General features: G+C 36.9%; 2 protein-coding genes and 1 pseudogene across 2 annotated transcripts; all 3 read left to right on the forward strand.

Moving 5' to 3' along the window:
- The first annotated feature begins 1,811 nt into the window (after positions 1-1,811).
- On the forward strand, positions 1,812-4,446 carry LOC149710156 (uncharacterized). The gene is made up of 6 exons (XM_089859725.1): positions 1,812-2,650; positions 2,715-2,793; positions 2,880-3,046; positions 3,121-3,173; positions 4,049-4,142; positions 4,218-4,446. The coding sequence occupies exons 1-6, from the start codon at positions 2,019-2,021 to the stop codon at positions 4,381-4,383; spliced, it is 1,191 nt and encodes a 396-aa protein (XP_089715851.1). The 5' UTR covers positions 1,812-2,018; the 3' UTR covers positions 4,384-4,446.
- A 1,422-nt stretch (positions 4,447-5,868) lies between these two features.
- Positions 5,869-7,257, forward strand: LOC149710157 (glycolipid beta-1,4-mannosyltransferase egh pseudogene; annotated as a pseudogene).
- A 1,379-nt stretch (positions 7,258-8,636) lies between these two features.
- On the forward strand, positions 8,637-9,885 carry Prosbeta1 (proteasome beta1 subunit). The gene is made up of 5 exons (XM_089859726.1): positions 8,637-8,845; positions 8,990-9,057; positions 9,132-9,263; positions 9,330-9,604; positions 9,680-9,885. Exons 1-5 carry the CDS (start codon positions 8,750-8,752, stop codon positions 9,808-9,810), a joined length of 702 nt encoding a protein of 233 aa, XP_089715852.1. The 5' UTR covers positions 8,637-8,749; the 3' UTR covers positions 9,811-9,885.
- Positions 9,886-15,756: the final 5,871 nt, after the last annotated feature.

Genomic DNA, 15,756 nt, shown 5'->3' on the forward strand with positions numbered 1-15,756 from the left:
GTAGGCAAAAATTCTGTTTTAATTTAAGATAACCGTGGAACAATTGGCATTAATTTCTGCTTATATGTTTCCGGGAATTTTTGCTTCTTCTAGTTTTAGAGACAATTTGGACTCTCTTGTGTTTTGAAAAAAATCCTTCCATATTGTAACATAAACGGGACGGTCTTTATCCTTGGATGAGAGAGGTGAAATGGAGTAGAATTCTCCATACCTAATACTCCTCCATCTACGGCAACGAAGTCTTCCCAGCATCATCAGTGGCGTTTTTGGTAGGGTCGTACTGTACGAAGACGCCGAAAACGCCCCCTGTGTCTTAAAAATAGAAGCCAATTAGTGAGAACTAGCAACGCGGCAGCACCTAACAAGGTACTCTGGAGACTTTCATTGCCGCACATGTCCCACCAACAAACTACTCCATGTTACCTCTTTCCTCCAAGCTCTATGTAAGTTAGTAACGGTGGATCTGGATCTAGTCTCAGCTACGTATTAGAAAGAAACCAGTGTCACGATTTTTCTAGTCCCTAAAAGTCGGATTTTTTTTTATGGACGCCAAATTTTTATAGCTATCTCCTGTTTTTTACAGAAGAAGTCAGGAAAAATTTCACGCTTTTTCGACACGACGTTTAACGCATTTGCTAGGTGTCTAGAAAACACGTTTCAAAACCCCAACAACAGAATACTTCGTTCAAATATATTAATACACACTTTTGTATTTGGTAGCTTTCTTTAGATTAAATATAAACAAATGTGAAGTTTTCGAAAAAGAAATTTTGGAAAAAATACTCATTTACAGAAGCTGTGAACAAAGAAAAATCACTTAATAGACCATTTCGGAAATTAAATGCAAAGACAACAACACACGGGCGAGTTGCCGAGTACGTCATGGGGGTATTCTCCCTCTGTATGTAATTTCCGAAATGGTCTATGATGATTTGTAGTTAAAAAGGACTGGCGAGTGAAGGAGTAATTAAAAAATTTTAATTATGTGCTCGGATAGCAAAAAATACTTCATACTTCTTTGCTCGTGCATGTGAAAGCAAAATTTGACCATAATTTACATTTTTCTTTACAAATTCAATTAAATAATCTAATCGAAAAAACAACTGTACTGGCATGGATAAAGAATGCGCGTGAGGAAATTTGTTTTCACGCTGTAGGATAGGCAACTCCCTATCTCGAACGACAGCTTATTCTGTATATACTTTGTTACAACATCGGTTGTCAGGACGCCCAAAGCTAGGTGTCTATGTAACCTAGCTTTGTACGTGCTGTCAAGAGACGAAAACTTCAGGATCTTCAGGATTTAAAATATGCGCGAGTTTCATAGCTCGAGTGCACGGACCTCTAGGCTTTTGTTTCAAATACGTGTAGTAGGGTGGAGAGGCAATTTCACACGTATTTGAAAGGCCTAGAGGTCCATTCACTCGAGCTAAAAAAACTGGCGAATATTTTAAATCCTGAAAATCCTGAAGTTTATTGTCTCTTGACAGCACGTACAAAGCTAGGTTACATAGACACCTAGCTTTGCGCGTGCTGACAACCAATGTTGTAACAAAGTATATACAGAATAAGCTGTCGTCAGAGATAGGGAGTTGCCTATCCTATAGCGTGAAAACAAATTTACTCACGCGCATTATTTATCCTTGGCACTGGGTTTACCAACCTGTTAATTTAGAAATAAATGTTCATAGGTGGCACCACTTCTCGGACATAAACCCCGCTGCCGCATCCTATCTGATTTTTCTTTTGAAAGTAATTTAAGTAAATGTTCATAGGTGGCACCACTTCTCGGACCTAAACCGGGCCCGCTGCCGCATCCTATGATTCCTATCTGCTTTTTCTTTTGAAAGTAAATGTTCATAGGTGGAGGCACTTCTCGGATCGAAGTTGTCTGCACGCGTTACCATGGCAACTGTGGATGCCATAAGTGTGTGGCGTAAATTTGAAAATTTTTAAACTTGTGGCGAGACGATAACCAAGTAAATTTAAGTGAAATTAAGTTTTAAACGATTTTAATTATGAGTTTAAAAACGAAAACAAATCAAAGTAGTAAGGACGGGCTGCGAAATTTCAATCAAGGTTTAGTTGAATCATTAGAAATAGGTCAAAATCAGTTAGTTGTTAGTTTAGAACGTCTAAAATCAAAATACAAAACCCAAGACGAAATTGACAAAACAATAAAACAATTGGCGAAACCTTCTCCAAGGCCCAAACGAAAGGTATACCCTAATGTTTACCACGTAAATGAAGGTGATCCCATTTGGAATGGTAACATTATCAATAATGTTAATGATATTAACGTGAAACCAGCTATACTTCACCAAAGACAGTATCAGATATTAACGAGAAGTAGGAGAACTACGACGCCTAGAACTATTACGAGAAAGATTAAGAAATGTCAGGATAATACAACAGAATTAAGCAAAACTAAATTGGTTTCAAATAGTTTAAGTTGCGATCAAAAAGACAATGAATTAGGTGTTCTTGATTCTGATACCGATAGCGGAGGTAGTTATAACGCTAATGTAGATTTAACTAAGCCTTCCGAAAGAAATGGTTTTAAAGAAATTATACAGAAGTCTAAGAAACAAAAGTTACTCAAAGATGAGAGTGTTTTTGAAGATAATCTCAAAGATACTTATTTAAAAAGGTAGGCTTTACTTTTAACTTAATTAACTAATTGGAATTTAACTATTATTGTTAATTAATCATAGATTAAGGGATTCGGGTAATATTAGATCAAAACCGGTGACTAGAAGTTGCGCAATATCAAAATTTAGTCAAGTTAAACCGGTATATATATAAATAATTTCAAACTGATTTAAATTTAGTTATTTATTTTAATAATTTATGAGGAATATTTGCTAATTACTAATTAGGAATCAGAGTTTTGGAACACTAGAGGCGAACCATTATTAGGTTATGATTTTATCGCTGGGACCTTGGATAATTCCAAAATTTCAGTCTTATCATTACCAGAAAAATATTTTGAAAATTTGCAAAAATTTCGGGAAGATGAAAATCTGACGCATAAATTTGTCAAGGGGTAATTAAAATTCAAATTCACAAGTAGGCCTATCTCTTTAAATATAAGTAGGCCTAATATTTAATTTTCATTAGTTGTAATGATAATAATGAAAGTTCTGAAAAGTTGGAACCAAATTCGCCAATATGTGAGTGTTTAGATATCATATTACAATTTTTGGTATTTTAAATTTAAAGGAAAGGTTCACAGGTAACATAACATTATTCATTAAAACAACGGCCCTTTTTCTAAATATAAATGGAATTAAATATTAAAATAAATAAATCTTCTCTTATCACAAAATTATTGGTATTTAATTAGTCTTAAAAATAATCAAGAACTACTGCGCCATCCGCCATTAGTTTAGTGTCGTCTGCTAAAGCGAACCGCCTACGCGCGTGATCGAGTGGGCCAGGGTGGGAAATAAGGATTTTTTTTAAACTGGACATTGGGCCAGCGACCCCTCTGGCCTGGAATAAATAAACTGGTCCAAGACCACTGACCAGGGCGCGTCGTCTGCTAAATTGAAGAAGTGGATAATTACAATACATTAGCTAATGTCTGGACTCTGGAAACCCTTGAATTTTATTAGTGGACAAGTGGACCACTGACCCCCCTCCGATTTAATTTTTAAACTGGTCCAGGCAATTTTTAAACTGGTCATTTGCCCTGTGCCACCGCCTTATTTCCCACGCTGGAGTGGGCTATGCCCTGCTTTACCTTTACCTCTCTGTGTATTCAACCAATCCCGTAGTGGTATGTGGTTCGATTTAGCAGACGCCACTAAACCAATGACGGATGGCGCAGAAGTCCTTGATTATTTTTAGGGCTAATTAAATGCTAATTATTTCGTAATAACAGATCATTTATTACTTTTCCTTTAATATTTAGAAAAAGGCCGTTCTTTTAAGGTATAATGCTATAACCTTTAATTTTAATTATAGAAAGTTATCTTCCTTTCCAAGTCATTATAAACAAATTTAGTAATGATTATTTGAAATTGTGAACAATTTTCCGATTCAGGTGTTCATAAGCTCAGACTCACTAACAACCAGGCTCTTTGTAACGTTTGCAAAATAATTTCTGAAAACAAAAAACAATTTCCCGAAGTTTTCAGGTAAAGAGCACACGTTTTCATCCAAAACGCAGCATTTGCAAATACTACTACACTCAAATTATCCTATTTTTCCAGTCAAAATAAAAGAGTAACCCAAATCCACAAGCAGCAGCCCAAGTTAAATGATAAAATAACGTACGGGAAATATAACCCCAAATCTATGGCGCTTAGGTACAATTGTTCCAAAACTAAAAACAAAAATAAGTTAACCAAAGTTGGTTGCACCTTGGGACATTTTTAAACTTTTACCGTCACTTGTACATCTGTTGAAATTGTAATAATAAAAGCTTTTAAAAAAAGAAAATTAAGGTGTTATTGCGTAGTAATCAGAGAGCCCAGCAGTCCTATAATTCCTATAAAATCCTATATTTTTGAACCTGTCCTATATTATCCTATAATTTCATGAAAGGTCCTATAATTTCATGAAAGGTCTTATAATATTCATGAAAGGTCCTATAATTTCATGAAAGGTCCTATAATTTCATGAAAGGTCCTATAATATTCATGAAAGGTCCTATAATTTCATGAAAGGTCCTATAATTTCATGAAAGGTCTTATAATATTCATGAAAGGTCTTATAATATTCATGAAAGGTCCTATAATATTCATGAAAGGTCCTATAATATTCATGAAAGGTCCTATAATATTCATGAAAGGTCTTATAATATTCATGAAAGGTCCTATAATATTCGTGAAAGGTCATATAATGTACTATAATATTCGTGAAAGGTCCTATAATATCCTATAATCTCGTGAAAGGTCCTGTAATATCCTATAATCTCGTGAAAGGTCCTGTAATATCCTATAATCTCGTGAAAGGTCCTGTAATATCCTAGAATTTCATGAAAGGACATATAATATCCTATAATTTCATGAAAGGACCTATAATATCTTATAATTTCATGAAAGGACCTATAATATCCTATAATTTTATAAAAGGTCCTATAATATCCTATGAAAGGTCCTATATTTTTGACTTAGTCGAAGTTTTCGTATAGTTTAGCGTCAATTTTACCAAAATTTTGCTCATTTATTATATTTTAATTCAAGTTCCTCATTTCAAAGTAAGATCCAGTTTGTTCTTTTTTATTTTGCTTTTTCTACGTCGTTCAACCTAATATAGTATTATATATGAGCATTTTTATTCCTATATTTTCCTATAAGAGCACATTTTTTCTCCTATAAAATTCCGGAAGAAAATTTGCATTTTTCCTATAAGGAATTTAAATTTTTGTCTGGGTTCCGTGATAGTTTCAGTCTCCTTCAAGTTTGATAGAATAAGGGCAAAGTTGCCAGAAAGTACCGAAAGGCCTGTCACCGAGTCATTGTAATCGGTGTACACGACTGTACCTTTTGACTGTACTTAAGTGAATATACGTAATCTTTAAAAGCCCTGCCTTTAACTGTCCTAAAATGATTACAAGTAAACTGTAATCGGTGTACAGGGAATCTGACGGTGGTTAGACCCTTGGAAAGTACTGTCTTAACTCACACGATATACTGCAATCTTGCTCTACCCCTGTAAATTATACCCCATGTGTTTTGCATGTACTTAATTATACATTCAACATAACGCCGCTCGCGTCAGACAACTAACACTCACTCTATGAACGACTGTTACCGCGTCTGTTTGAATACAAACACTGGAGCTGTAAATTACGGTTACCTCGTTCCTACTCTAATTCGTTACGTTTGCCGCGAGCACGTTTGAAAAACAGTTAGGAAGATGAGAAAAATATTAGATCATTTATTGGAGAATTGTGTCTTAAATGCTGTTTCGAGACATCGTCTTCACTTGCTTCACTGTACCGTATTTTTAGTGTTGATCTACACCCTTGCGTTTGTAGAGGTAACAACCCAAGATTTTCGTGTGAATTCGTGGAGAACTTGCGGAATATTAAGTACTTGCTTAATGTACACCATTTCTTTGCTACCTTTGGTCAATTTGTGTTCTTCCGTCTGTACTTTCTTGGGGTTATTCCTCTACGATTCTTTCCATGACGAGGTTGAACTTACAAATCCGTCATTGCATGACGCGCCATTTATCTGCCTTCGTATTGTTACCAAAGGAGATTATCCGAAGTTGATTGAGGAAAATGTAAGAAAGAACTTGAAGGCGTGTCAAGATTTAGGGATGGTTAATTATTTAATTGAAGTTGTTACGCAAAAACGACTGGAACTACCCAAACATCCTAAGTTGCGGGAAGTACTTGTTCCGTCCAGTTACAAGACTAAGAATGGTGCATTGTATAAAGGCCGAAACTTGCAGTACTGTTTAGAAACGGATTGTAACATTCTAAAAGACGAAGATTGGGTACTTCACTTAGACGAGGATGGTATTTGCTCCGTTGATTGTTTGAAAGGCGTCCTCAACTTTGCCAGGGATAATCGTCACCCCTTTGGACAAGGATATGTCGAATTGGATACGGAACAAATATCGGTCTTCCCAACACAGATTTTAAATGTGTGGCGTCTACTGATGGATTTAGGGTATGGAAAGTTTCAATTCAAGTACTTGAACAATTGCTTCTTTGGTTGGAAAGGATCATACATGTTGTGCAAGGTTGGCGCTGAGAAGCAGGTCGGTTTCGACGGAGGTTTCAAGGGTTCCATTACGGAAAATGCCTATTTCGCAATGAAGGCGACGGAAATGGGGTACAGTTTTGGTTGGGTTGATGGTAACATGATTGAATTAGGTCCCCTGACAGTTAAGGACTTTGTGGCGCAACAATGTAGAATTATTCAAGGATTGAGTTTATGTTTGCAGTGTGATTTCAGTTTTAAAACCAAGTTTTCAATGTATCTTTTCGTGGTGTGTTTGCTATCGTCTCCGATTGTCTTACTGGATTTGTTGGTAACCAAATTGTACCCGCTACCCATACCAACTGTAATTGTTGTGCTCAAGAGTTTCATTTTGGCTGTTAATTTACACGGGTTTGTTTTTTGGGCCATGAAACGTTACAAAAACGGTAGAGAATTTCATTTTCTGAAGGAGTTAATAATTTCCCTGGTTTTGGGACTCCCACTCAAAATTATCGTTGGAAATTATGTGTTTTTCAAGTGGATTGTTGAACTAGGGTGTGATATTCAATTTAAAATTACTAAGAAAGATTAATATAGTGTGAAATTGTAATTGTTAATAAAGATTAATAATTAAGCTGTTTTTATGGAATACGGAAGCTATTCAGAATTTGCGTTAATTAAACTGATTAATTTCGTCGCACGCACAAATTTTTAATTGCTACATTTGCTGATTTGTTATTATCCTTAATGGTAGTGCTTTTTTACTTGAATCGTCAAACCAAATGTAACTTAAAACCGATGTTCACATGCAAGTCACTCTGCTTACTTTGTAGAAAATAAACGAATGATTGAATAAATAGTTGTACATAAGAAAACGTGTAATTTTAATATAAAATTTGTTGTTAAGTATTGAATAAATCACGATAATCTAGATTTATTCTATACTTTTAGAAAATTTGGCTGAAAAAAGTTAGGGTCTTGCGAAATGGGTATTTGAAAAATCCCGCGTTAAAGGTGTGTTATGGCATAGCCCACTTGATCACGCTGGCTGCACGCGCTATAGAAGCCCGCTCAATCGACCCTAAAAATGAGAATAACATAGGTTCGGTCTAAAATTCAAACCCGTCTGGTTTTAACATGGGCCTCTATGGGAGGTGACCAGTTTTTTCAACGTTTTTGACAATATTAGTGCATCTACTGGTTCAAATCTCTTGAATTTTTAATGAGACGTGTATTGAAAGGTTTGATATTATCCTGTAAAATTTAAAGTCTTCAGCTATAATAGTTTTTTTTTATAAAAAATAAAAATCATCACATAGTAGAGAAATTGATAGTAGAGAAATCCTTCAATTTCTCTCCTATGTGATGATTTTTATTTTTTATAAAAAAAACTATTATAGCTGAAGACTTTAAATTTTACAGGATAATATCAAACCTTTCTCATTAAAACTTCAAGAGATTTGAACCAGTAGATGCACTAATATTGTCAAAAACGTTGAAAAAACTGGTCCCCTCCCATAGAGGCCCATGTTAAAACCAGACGGGTTTGAAAGTTTAGACCGAACCTATGTGACGCGCCGTATTCGCGAGTTAACATGTAAAAAAAATCGTTTGGACGGGCTTCTAGAGCGCGTGCAGCCAGCGTGCGTGATCAAGTGGGCTATTGTTATGGTTTTGCGACGCAGCAATATCAGATGGCGCTGCAGTCTAGTGATACAGCATTATTACAGCACAGAGAATATAAGGGAGGAGTGGAAGCTCCCCCGCTCCACAAGCGTAAATAGTTATGTCTCGCTTAAATTATACTAGCGGCAAGGCTAGCGGTACGAGGGAGTTTCCGGCTCAATAGCGCCACCTACGATACCATTTAATGTCTCAAACGGAAATGCCTCGGTACTGCGCATTGAAGATGCGCGGTAGAAAAGCGAGACAAGTTTTGCCCCTCTTTCCACTCCTCCCCTATACTCTCTTTGATTACAGAATCCAGATACAGTGTGTTCCCGGTCGAGACGTTGGCCGCTTGAGAAAAAGTCTGTCAAACATTTATTTAAAACGGTTAATTTGTTAATTAAATAATACTAAAAATGGACGTCGGAGTTAAACACTTTACGGGGCACGTAATTGTACCGGATATAGTTAAACCCGCTCCCGATTTTGTCACTGAAATGGAATTAACTGGTGTAAGTGTTAAGCCTTGGACGATAATATGCTTGTCATTTCGTAGTAAAAATATTAATAAAACTGCATTTTAATTACTTAAATGTTTACTGGCATGAGTAGAGTTAGTTTTCGTTTAACTTAAATAAAGTTTTAAAACATTTAAGACATCCATTATGGCAGTACAAATCGCTGATGGAGTTGTGATTGGTGCTGATTCCCGAACATCTATGGGGTATGAATGATTACCTATATGATTGTAATCATAATTTCATTGTAAAAGCGATATTTTTTGACGTTTTTTAATAGAAATTACGTAGCGGATCGCGTTGCTGATAAGCTGACGAAAGTCACTGACCACATTTATTGTTGCCGTTCAGGAGCTGCGGCTCATACCCAAGCTGTGGCTGATATTGTAGCTTATCATTTGGATTTTAACCAGTAAATCTTTTGATTGAACATTTGATTCCGAAGCAAAGTGGTTATAATCCCAGTTGATCTTATTAGAAAGGAAATGGGAGAACCACCAACTGTAGAATTAGCGGCTAACATCTTTAAGGAGCTTTGTTACAATCATCGTGATGAATTGTCAGCCGGTATTATTTGCGCTGGTTGGGATAAACGTAACGGAGGATCCGTATACTCTATTACTATGGGTGGAATGCTTAAAAAAGAGACAGTAGCGATTGGAGGATCAGGAAGCTCTTATATGTATGGATATGTTGATTCAAACTTCAAAGAAGGCATGGGAAAAGAAGAGGCCACGAAATTTGTCACAAATTGTATGATAACTTGAGATTGATTTTCAAATTCAATCCAGGAAGGTTTTTTGAAAACATATTTTAAATTTGAAATAGCATTGGCTTTGGCTATGTCTCGAGATAGTTCAAGTGGTGGAGTTATTCGTTTGGGAGTTATTACCAAGGATGGAATTGAACGTACAGTTCTTAGTGGAGATGATATTCCAAAATTCTACAAGCAAATTTAATTAAATCTAAATATAATTAGATTTTTTTGGTTTTTGAAAGCTTTTGGTATTAAAATAAATATTGTTTGAAATATATTCTTTGTTTTGTTTATTTTCATTTGCATAATGATTAATTTGAATATTGAATTTCGGTTTCTGGTTAACAGAATTTAAGTAACTACCGGGAAAACAATCCATTTTATTAGTTTATGATATTGGACAGAAGTAATAAGAATGATAGCCTCAAGAAGTTTAGGGAAGGAACTAAAAAACCATAAACAAGATGGGGTTTGGGTTATTAAGATATTTTACACAGAAGTTTTAACATTCTTAATAATGGTTAAAAGTTAAAACTTTAAGATGTGTGGACATGGGATTTTAATCATTTTATCCAATCATTATCTAGATGGTCAAGGAAAAACGAAAAGAGACCGGAATTCTTATCTCCCATTTAGGAGGAGATAAGGTGTGTATTTTAGTGAGTATAGGGTGTTTCCGCGAGAGTAAAAAGGGAGAAGAAATAGGGGGCGAAAACCGGTTTTCAGGGGATGTCAACATGGCGTTCTAACGTGGCCAGAGCGGGCAGCCGGCAAGGGGAGAGGAAAGGGGGTAGGTAACTTGACGTCACGCGCAAAGACCCTATATTACTCTTAGTCCATGGTGACGTCAATAAAGGGATATAACATCCTACTTTATCTCGAAGCATGCCATGATTGTGGCACCTTAATGATTCTCTGTGTCTTTACTTCTCTTCCCTGATATTGCATTTATCATATAACCATGCAACTTCATATAGTGTCGACCCCCTCTTGACCACCCTAGCACGGGGAGCATGCGCGAAAAGGCTCCTAAAGTAGCAGATACCAGGGATAGATTTAATTCTAGAAGTAGGAATGGAGAACGGTTAGTATTTGCTTCAGTCCGACTCATAGCCCAATATAGAGCCCCTCCCACCAACACGTAAGGAAAAGTTTAAATTATCTTATTGGCTCACTTAAACTACGTTTTGATGACGTTGCTGACGGGGACGGCGAAAAATACGTAATTCCTTTTTACCTCTGTCGCTATGATCCGCCTCTTCTTTCATACCCCAACGTCCCGGGGAAGGGGGGTCCAGGACTTTGACGCGCCCAGAGTACTCTGTTCTATATTCCTACTTCTAAAATTAAATCTATCCCTGCAGATACTAACTCGAGTACCAAGAACTAACTATTGGATCGTCACCATACAGTACTATTTTCTATAAACATTTGACCCCCCAAAACCTCTTCTGTGATTGATTGGTTGGTTCGTGTAGAAGTTCAGAGGAAGGTCGTTTGCTTCTCATTTTACATGGTGTCAACGAAATGTACTTTTTGTATAACTTCATAGTGAGAATAGTTTGTATAACTAACTAGTAGCGCGATACTAGACCGAGCTGTCAGCCATGTGTTTTTTATTTGTTAACCTCGTCCTGTTGTGAAAGGGGCACTATGACGCGATCATTTTGATTTTTTTCCTAAAAATGCTCTTTAAAATGGTGAATACGTTCTTGGGGTTTTTCTACCATTGCTATGAAACTTCGTGTCAAATGTATTTAATCATCAAAATAAACACGGCTTCCTTTCGAAATTAAAAAAACCCCCAAAACCCTTCCTTCTACTAAAACATCCTGAATGGCAATAAATTGTTCGACGGTCCTTGAAATATAATAACGCCCCTTGACAAAGCCAAACTATAACCACAAATTTTCCATTAAAAATATATTATAAAGATAAATAAATCAATACTAAATTAAGTCAGTACGTGATGCCAGCACTTTTTCAACGGAAGCGACACTTACCTCTACTTACTTAAGAGTCAACATCCGTAAAAATTACTTGCGATTTTAATCTCGTACCAACTTTAACACCAATTCTTTGGGTACAATTGTCTTACGAAAACAGAAATCTTAAACATATCAAAACAATGTTTGGTTCAAGTACTTGCAAGTACTGTTCTAACGGCCATGGCTGCTAGGAATTGTGATATTGGTATTAAAACCACAATGATTTAGCAGGTCTCTAAGTTGTAGTTTGCGTGACATGACGCGACTGGATAGAGATGCTTGAACTGGACGTTAAAGACCTTGATACTTCTATTGGTTTTGATATCTGACTTTTTGAATACAGACACATGTGTGTGCTTAGAATATTTTATATCAGGGTACTTTCCCATCAAGTATTTGCATTATTTTTCTCATTAAGTCTTGCCTATACCATCAAACCAGACGCATTCAGTTTGAACTTAACCGCTATAGTGTCCGATTGTAGCCGCGATGAAACATTACTTAACTTTAATACTTCTCGGTGAGTGAGGGTCATTTTAAAATTAAAGGGATAGTAGCGTTTAGTTTCGACTATCACAAGCTTTCCATCGTTTCAAATACTTGAAAATTGAGATCAATAAGTTAGTTTTGCTATGCGATAATCGAATATGTTTCGAAAACGAAACTTGGGCACTTACGGTGTCGCTCTGATGGAAAAGACCCTTAGCTTGCGACTATCCCTTTAAAGAATAAGTTCATTTATTGTTCAACTTTAGGTTTAATTTTCTAACGGCTTTTGAAGTGTTCAAAGAATTGATTATCTTTGTTATTGTTTGTTTCAAGTTTTAGCCAAAGTTAAGGGTTTATGGTCACTTGATTTCATTGAAGTTGACGGCGCTCCACCATCACAATATAATCAAGTTAATATTTTAACTGAATTTATTCAATTTATTCTAAAATAGAAATGTGGATATTGAATAGATTCTTGTCGAAGTTGGCCCAGTTTCTAAAATATTTTTCCGCGTATTACAGTGCACATTATTGCCGAATTTTTGTGATACATTTATGTTTCAAATCGCGGGACTTGTAAGTCATTCTTCAAACTATTTCATTACACCGAAATAATTGAATGAAGCTAAAAAATTCACGAATAATTATTTTTAGCAATTTAATCGGTACACTTGTGGTTACGTAGAATTTAACGTGAGTGGCTACTTTTAAATACATAATTTTTATGAATGTGAAGTTAAATCAAAAACAAAATACATAGGTGTGCGATACCACTGGTTATGACGCTAATTTGGCGTTCGCAACCGACTCATCTTCAAATAGCGACTCCAGCGTCCGTGCTGGTAAATCCTTTGGTATCGTTTCAATTGATAGTTCGGCAGCCCAAAACCCAACTGATCGGGTACTTTTGTTATTGTTGAAGTTATAACTACATTTATAGTTAATTTACACTGGCTTCTCTGTCTTCGTTGTAGTGTATTTGGTGCCCGTATGTCTGCGATAATTTCAAATTTCGATACCAAGGAAATGTAAGTGGATGTTCGGCCTTCGGTTTAAATTTAAGTTTTTCTAATAAGATGTTTCGTATTTAGTTACTTGTTCGGTTCACCTGTGGTTTCGTTTACCTGGATATATGCGCCGCAACAGCCAATTTGTCCACGGATTCTTCAACGACAAACATGATTCAAACCTTCATCGAGGTAGGTGGGGGACTCCCAATTCCGGTAGAGCCAACAATGCAGACAAGTTCGACTCCAACACCTACTTTACAACCTTCTACGCCAGCGAGGTTTAATAGTAGTTCAAGCAGTAGTGATGAAGGACTTTCCACAAGGAATGGTGCAGGTTTTCAGTCTACATCACAACAAATTTTACCAACTAGGACAACAGATCGAAATTCAGTTGAAGCCTCAGGGTCAACTATTTCTTCAAGAACAAGTCAGGGAAGTTCTGTTGAACCCTCAGTGTCAATTATTTCTTCAAGAACAAGTCAGGGAAGTTCCATTCAACCCTCAGGATCAATTGTCTCTTCGAGAACAAGCCAGGGTAGTTCCATTAAACCCTCAGGGTCAATTATTTCTACAAGAACAAGTCAGGGAAGTTCCAATGAGCTATCGAGGTCTTCAAGAACAGGTCAGGGAAGTACCTTTCAACCCTCAGGGTCAACTCTTTCTTCAAGAACAAGTCAGGGAACTTCCATTCAACCCTTGGGTACAATAATACCACCCTGGGATTCGGATACAAATAAAGTTGAGCCAACATCTAGATCAACTTCAAATGACGCTTCTTCGAGAGCCACGGAGGGTAGCTCATTTGATTCAATGTCTAGGCCAAGTTCTATATCAACAGAACGAAGTTCATTTGAAATCCCTTCTAACCCGACTTCAAGTTTAACGGAACGCAGTTCATTTGAAACAACATCAAGACCCATCTCAACTTCTATATCAAGGTCAAACGAAGCGTCTACAAGAACAACAGACCAAAGTTCCATTGAACCATCTTTTAGAACAAACACTTTCGAATCATCAGGGACAATAATACCACCGTGGGATTCGAATACAAATTCAATAGAGCCAACGTCTAGAACAAGCTCAAATGAAGCTTCTTCGAGGACCAATGAAGCATCCTCATTGGACAATACGTCTATTCTAAGTTCAAGACCAACGGAACGTAATTCGTTTGGAACAACAACCAGACCAATGGAACGTAATTCTTTTGAAACAACCACAAGGCCAACGGAACGTAATTCTTTTGAATCAACAACCAGACCAACGGAACGTAATTCTTTTGAATCAACAACCAGACCAACGGAACGTAATTCTTTTGAATCAACAACCAGACCAACGGAACGCAACTCTTTTGAATCAACAACCAGACCAACGGAACGCAATTCTTTTGAATCAACAACCAGACCAACGGAACGTAATTCTTTTGAATCAACAACCACACCAACGGAACGTAATTCTTTTGAATCAACAACCAGACCAACGGAACGTAATTCTTTTGAATCAACAACCAGACCAACGGAACGTAATTCTTTTGAATCAACAACCAGACCAACGGAACGCAACTCTTTTGAATCAACAACCAGACCAACGGAACGAAATTCTTTTGAATCAACAACCAGACCAACGGAACGTAATTCTTTTGAATCAACAACCAGACCAACGGAACGTAATTCTTTTGAATCAACAACCAGACCAACGGAACGTAATTCTTTTGAATCAACAACCAGACCAACGGAACGTAATTCTTTTGAATCAACAACCAGACCAACGGAACGTAATTCTTTTGAATCAACAACCAGACCAACGGAACGTAATTCTTTTGAATCAACAACCAGACCAACGGAACGTAATTATTTTGAATCAACAACCAGACCAACGGAACGTAATTCTTTTGAAACAACCACAACGCCTACTTCAAGATCAACAGAAAGTAGTTCATTTGAACCAACAATTATCCAAAGTTCAAGAACGACGGACCTGATTTCGTTTGAAACTAGCAGACCAACGGAAGGTAGTTCATTTGAACCAACAATTATCCAAAGTTCAAGATCGATGGACCGTAATTCCTTTGAAACAAGGAGACCAACGGAAGGTAGTTCGTTTGGAACAACAAGCAGACCAACGGAAGGTAGTTCGTTTGGAACAACAAGCAGACCAACGGAAGGTAGTTCGTTTGGAACAACAAGCAGACCAACGGAAGGTAGTTCGTTTGGAACAACAATCAGACCAACGGAAGGTAGTTCGTTTGGAACAACAACCAGACCAACGGAACGTAGTTCGTTTGGAACAACAACCAGACCAACGGAACGTAGTTCGTTTGAAACAACCACAAGGCCGACTTCAAGATCGACAGAAAGTAGTTCATTTGAATCAACAATTATCCAAAGGTTAAGATCGACGGACCGTAATTCGTTTGAAACAACCACAAGGCCGACTTCAAGACCAACGGAACGTAGTTCATTTGAAACAAGCAGACCAACGGAAGGTAGTTCATTTGAACCAACAAGCAGACCAACAGAAGGTAGTTCGTTTGGAACAACAAGCAGACCAACGGAAGGTAGTTCGTTTGGAACAACAAGCCGATCAACGGGAGGTAGTTCGTTTGGAACAACAAGCAGACCAACGGAAGGTAGTTCGTTTGGAACAACAAGCAGACCAACGGAA

The sequence above is a fragment of the Phalangium opilio genome, unplaced genomic scaffold (assembly GCF_054372755.1).
Source record: "Phalangium opilio isolate 3A_F unplaced genomic scaffold, DU_Popi_V2 ptg000011l_1, whole genome shotgun sequence".
NCBI classification, from domain to species: domain Eukaryota; kingdom Metazoa; phylum Arthropoda; class Arachnida; order Opiliones; family Phalangiidae; genus Phalangium; species Phalangium opilio.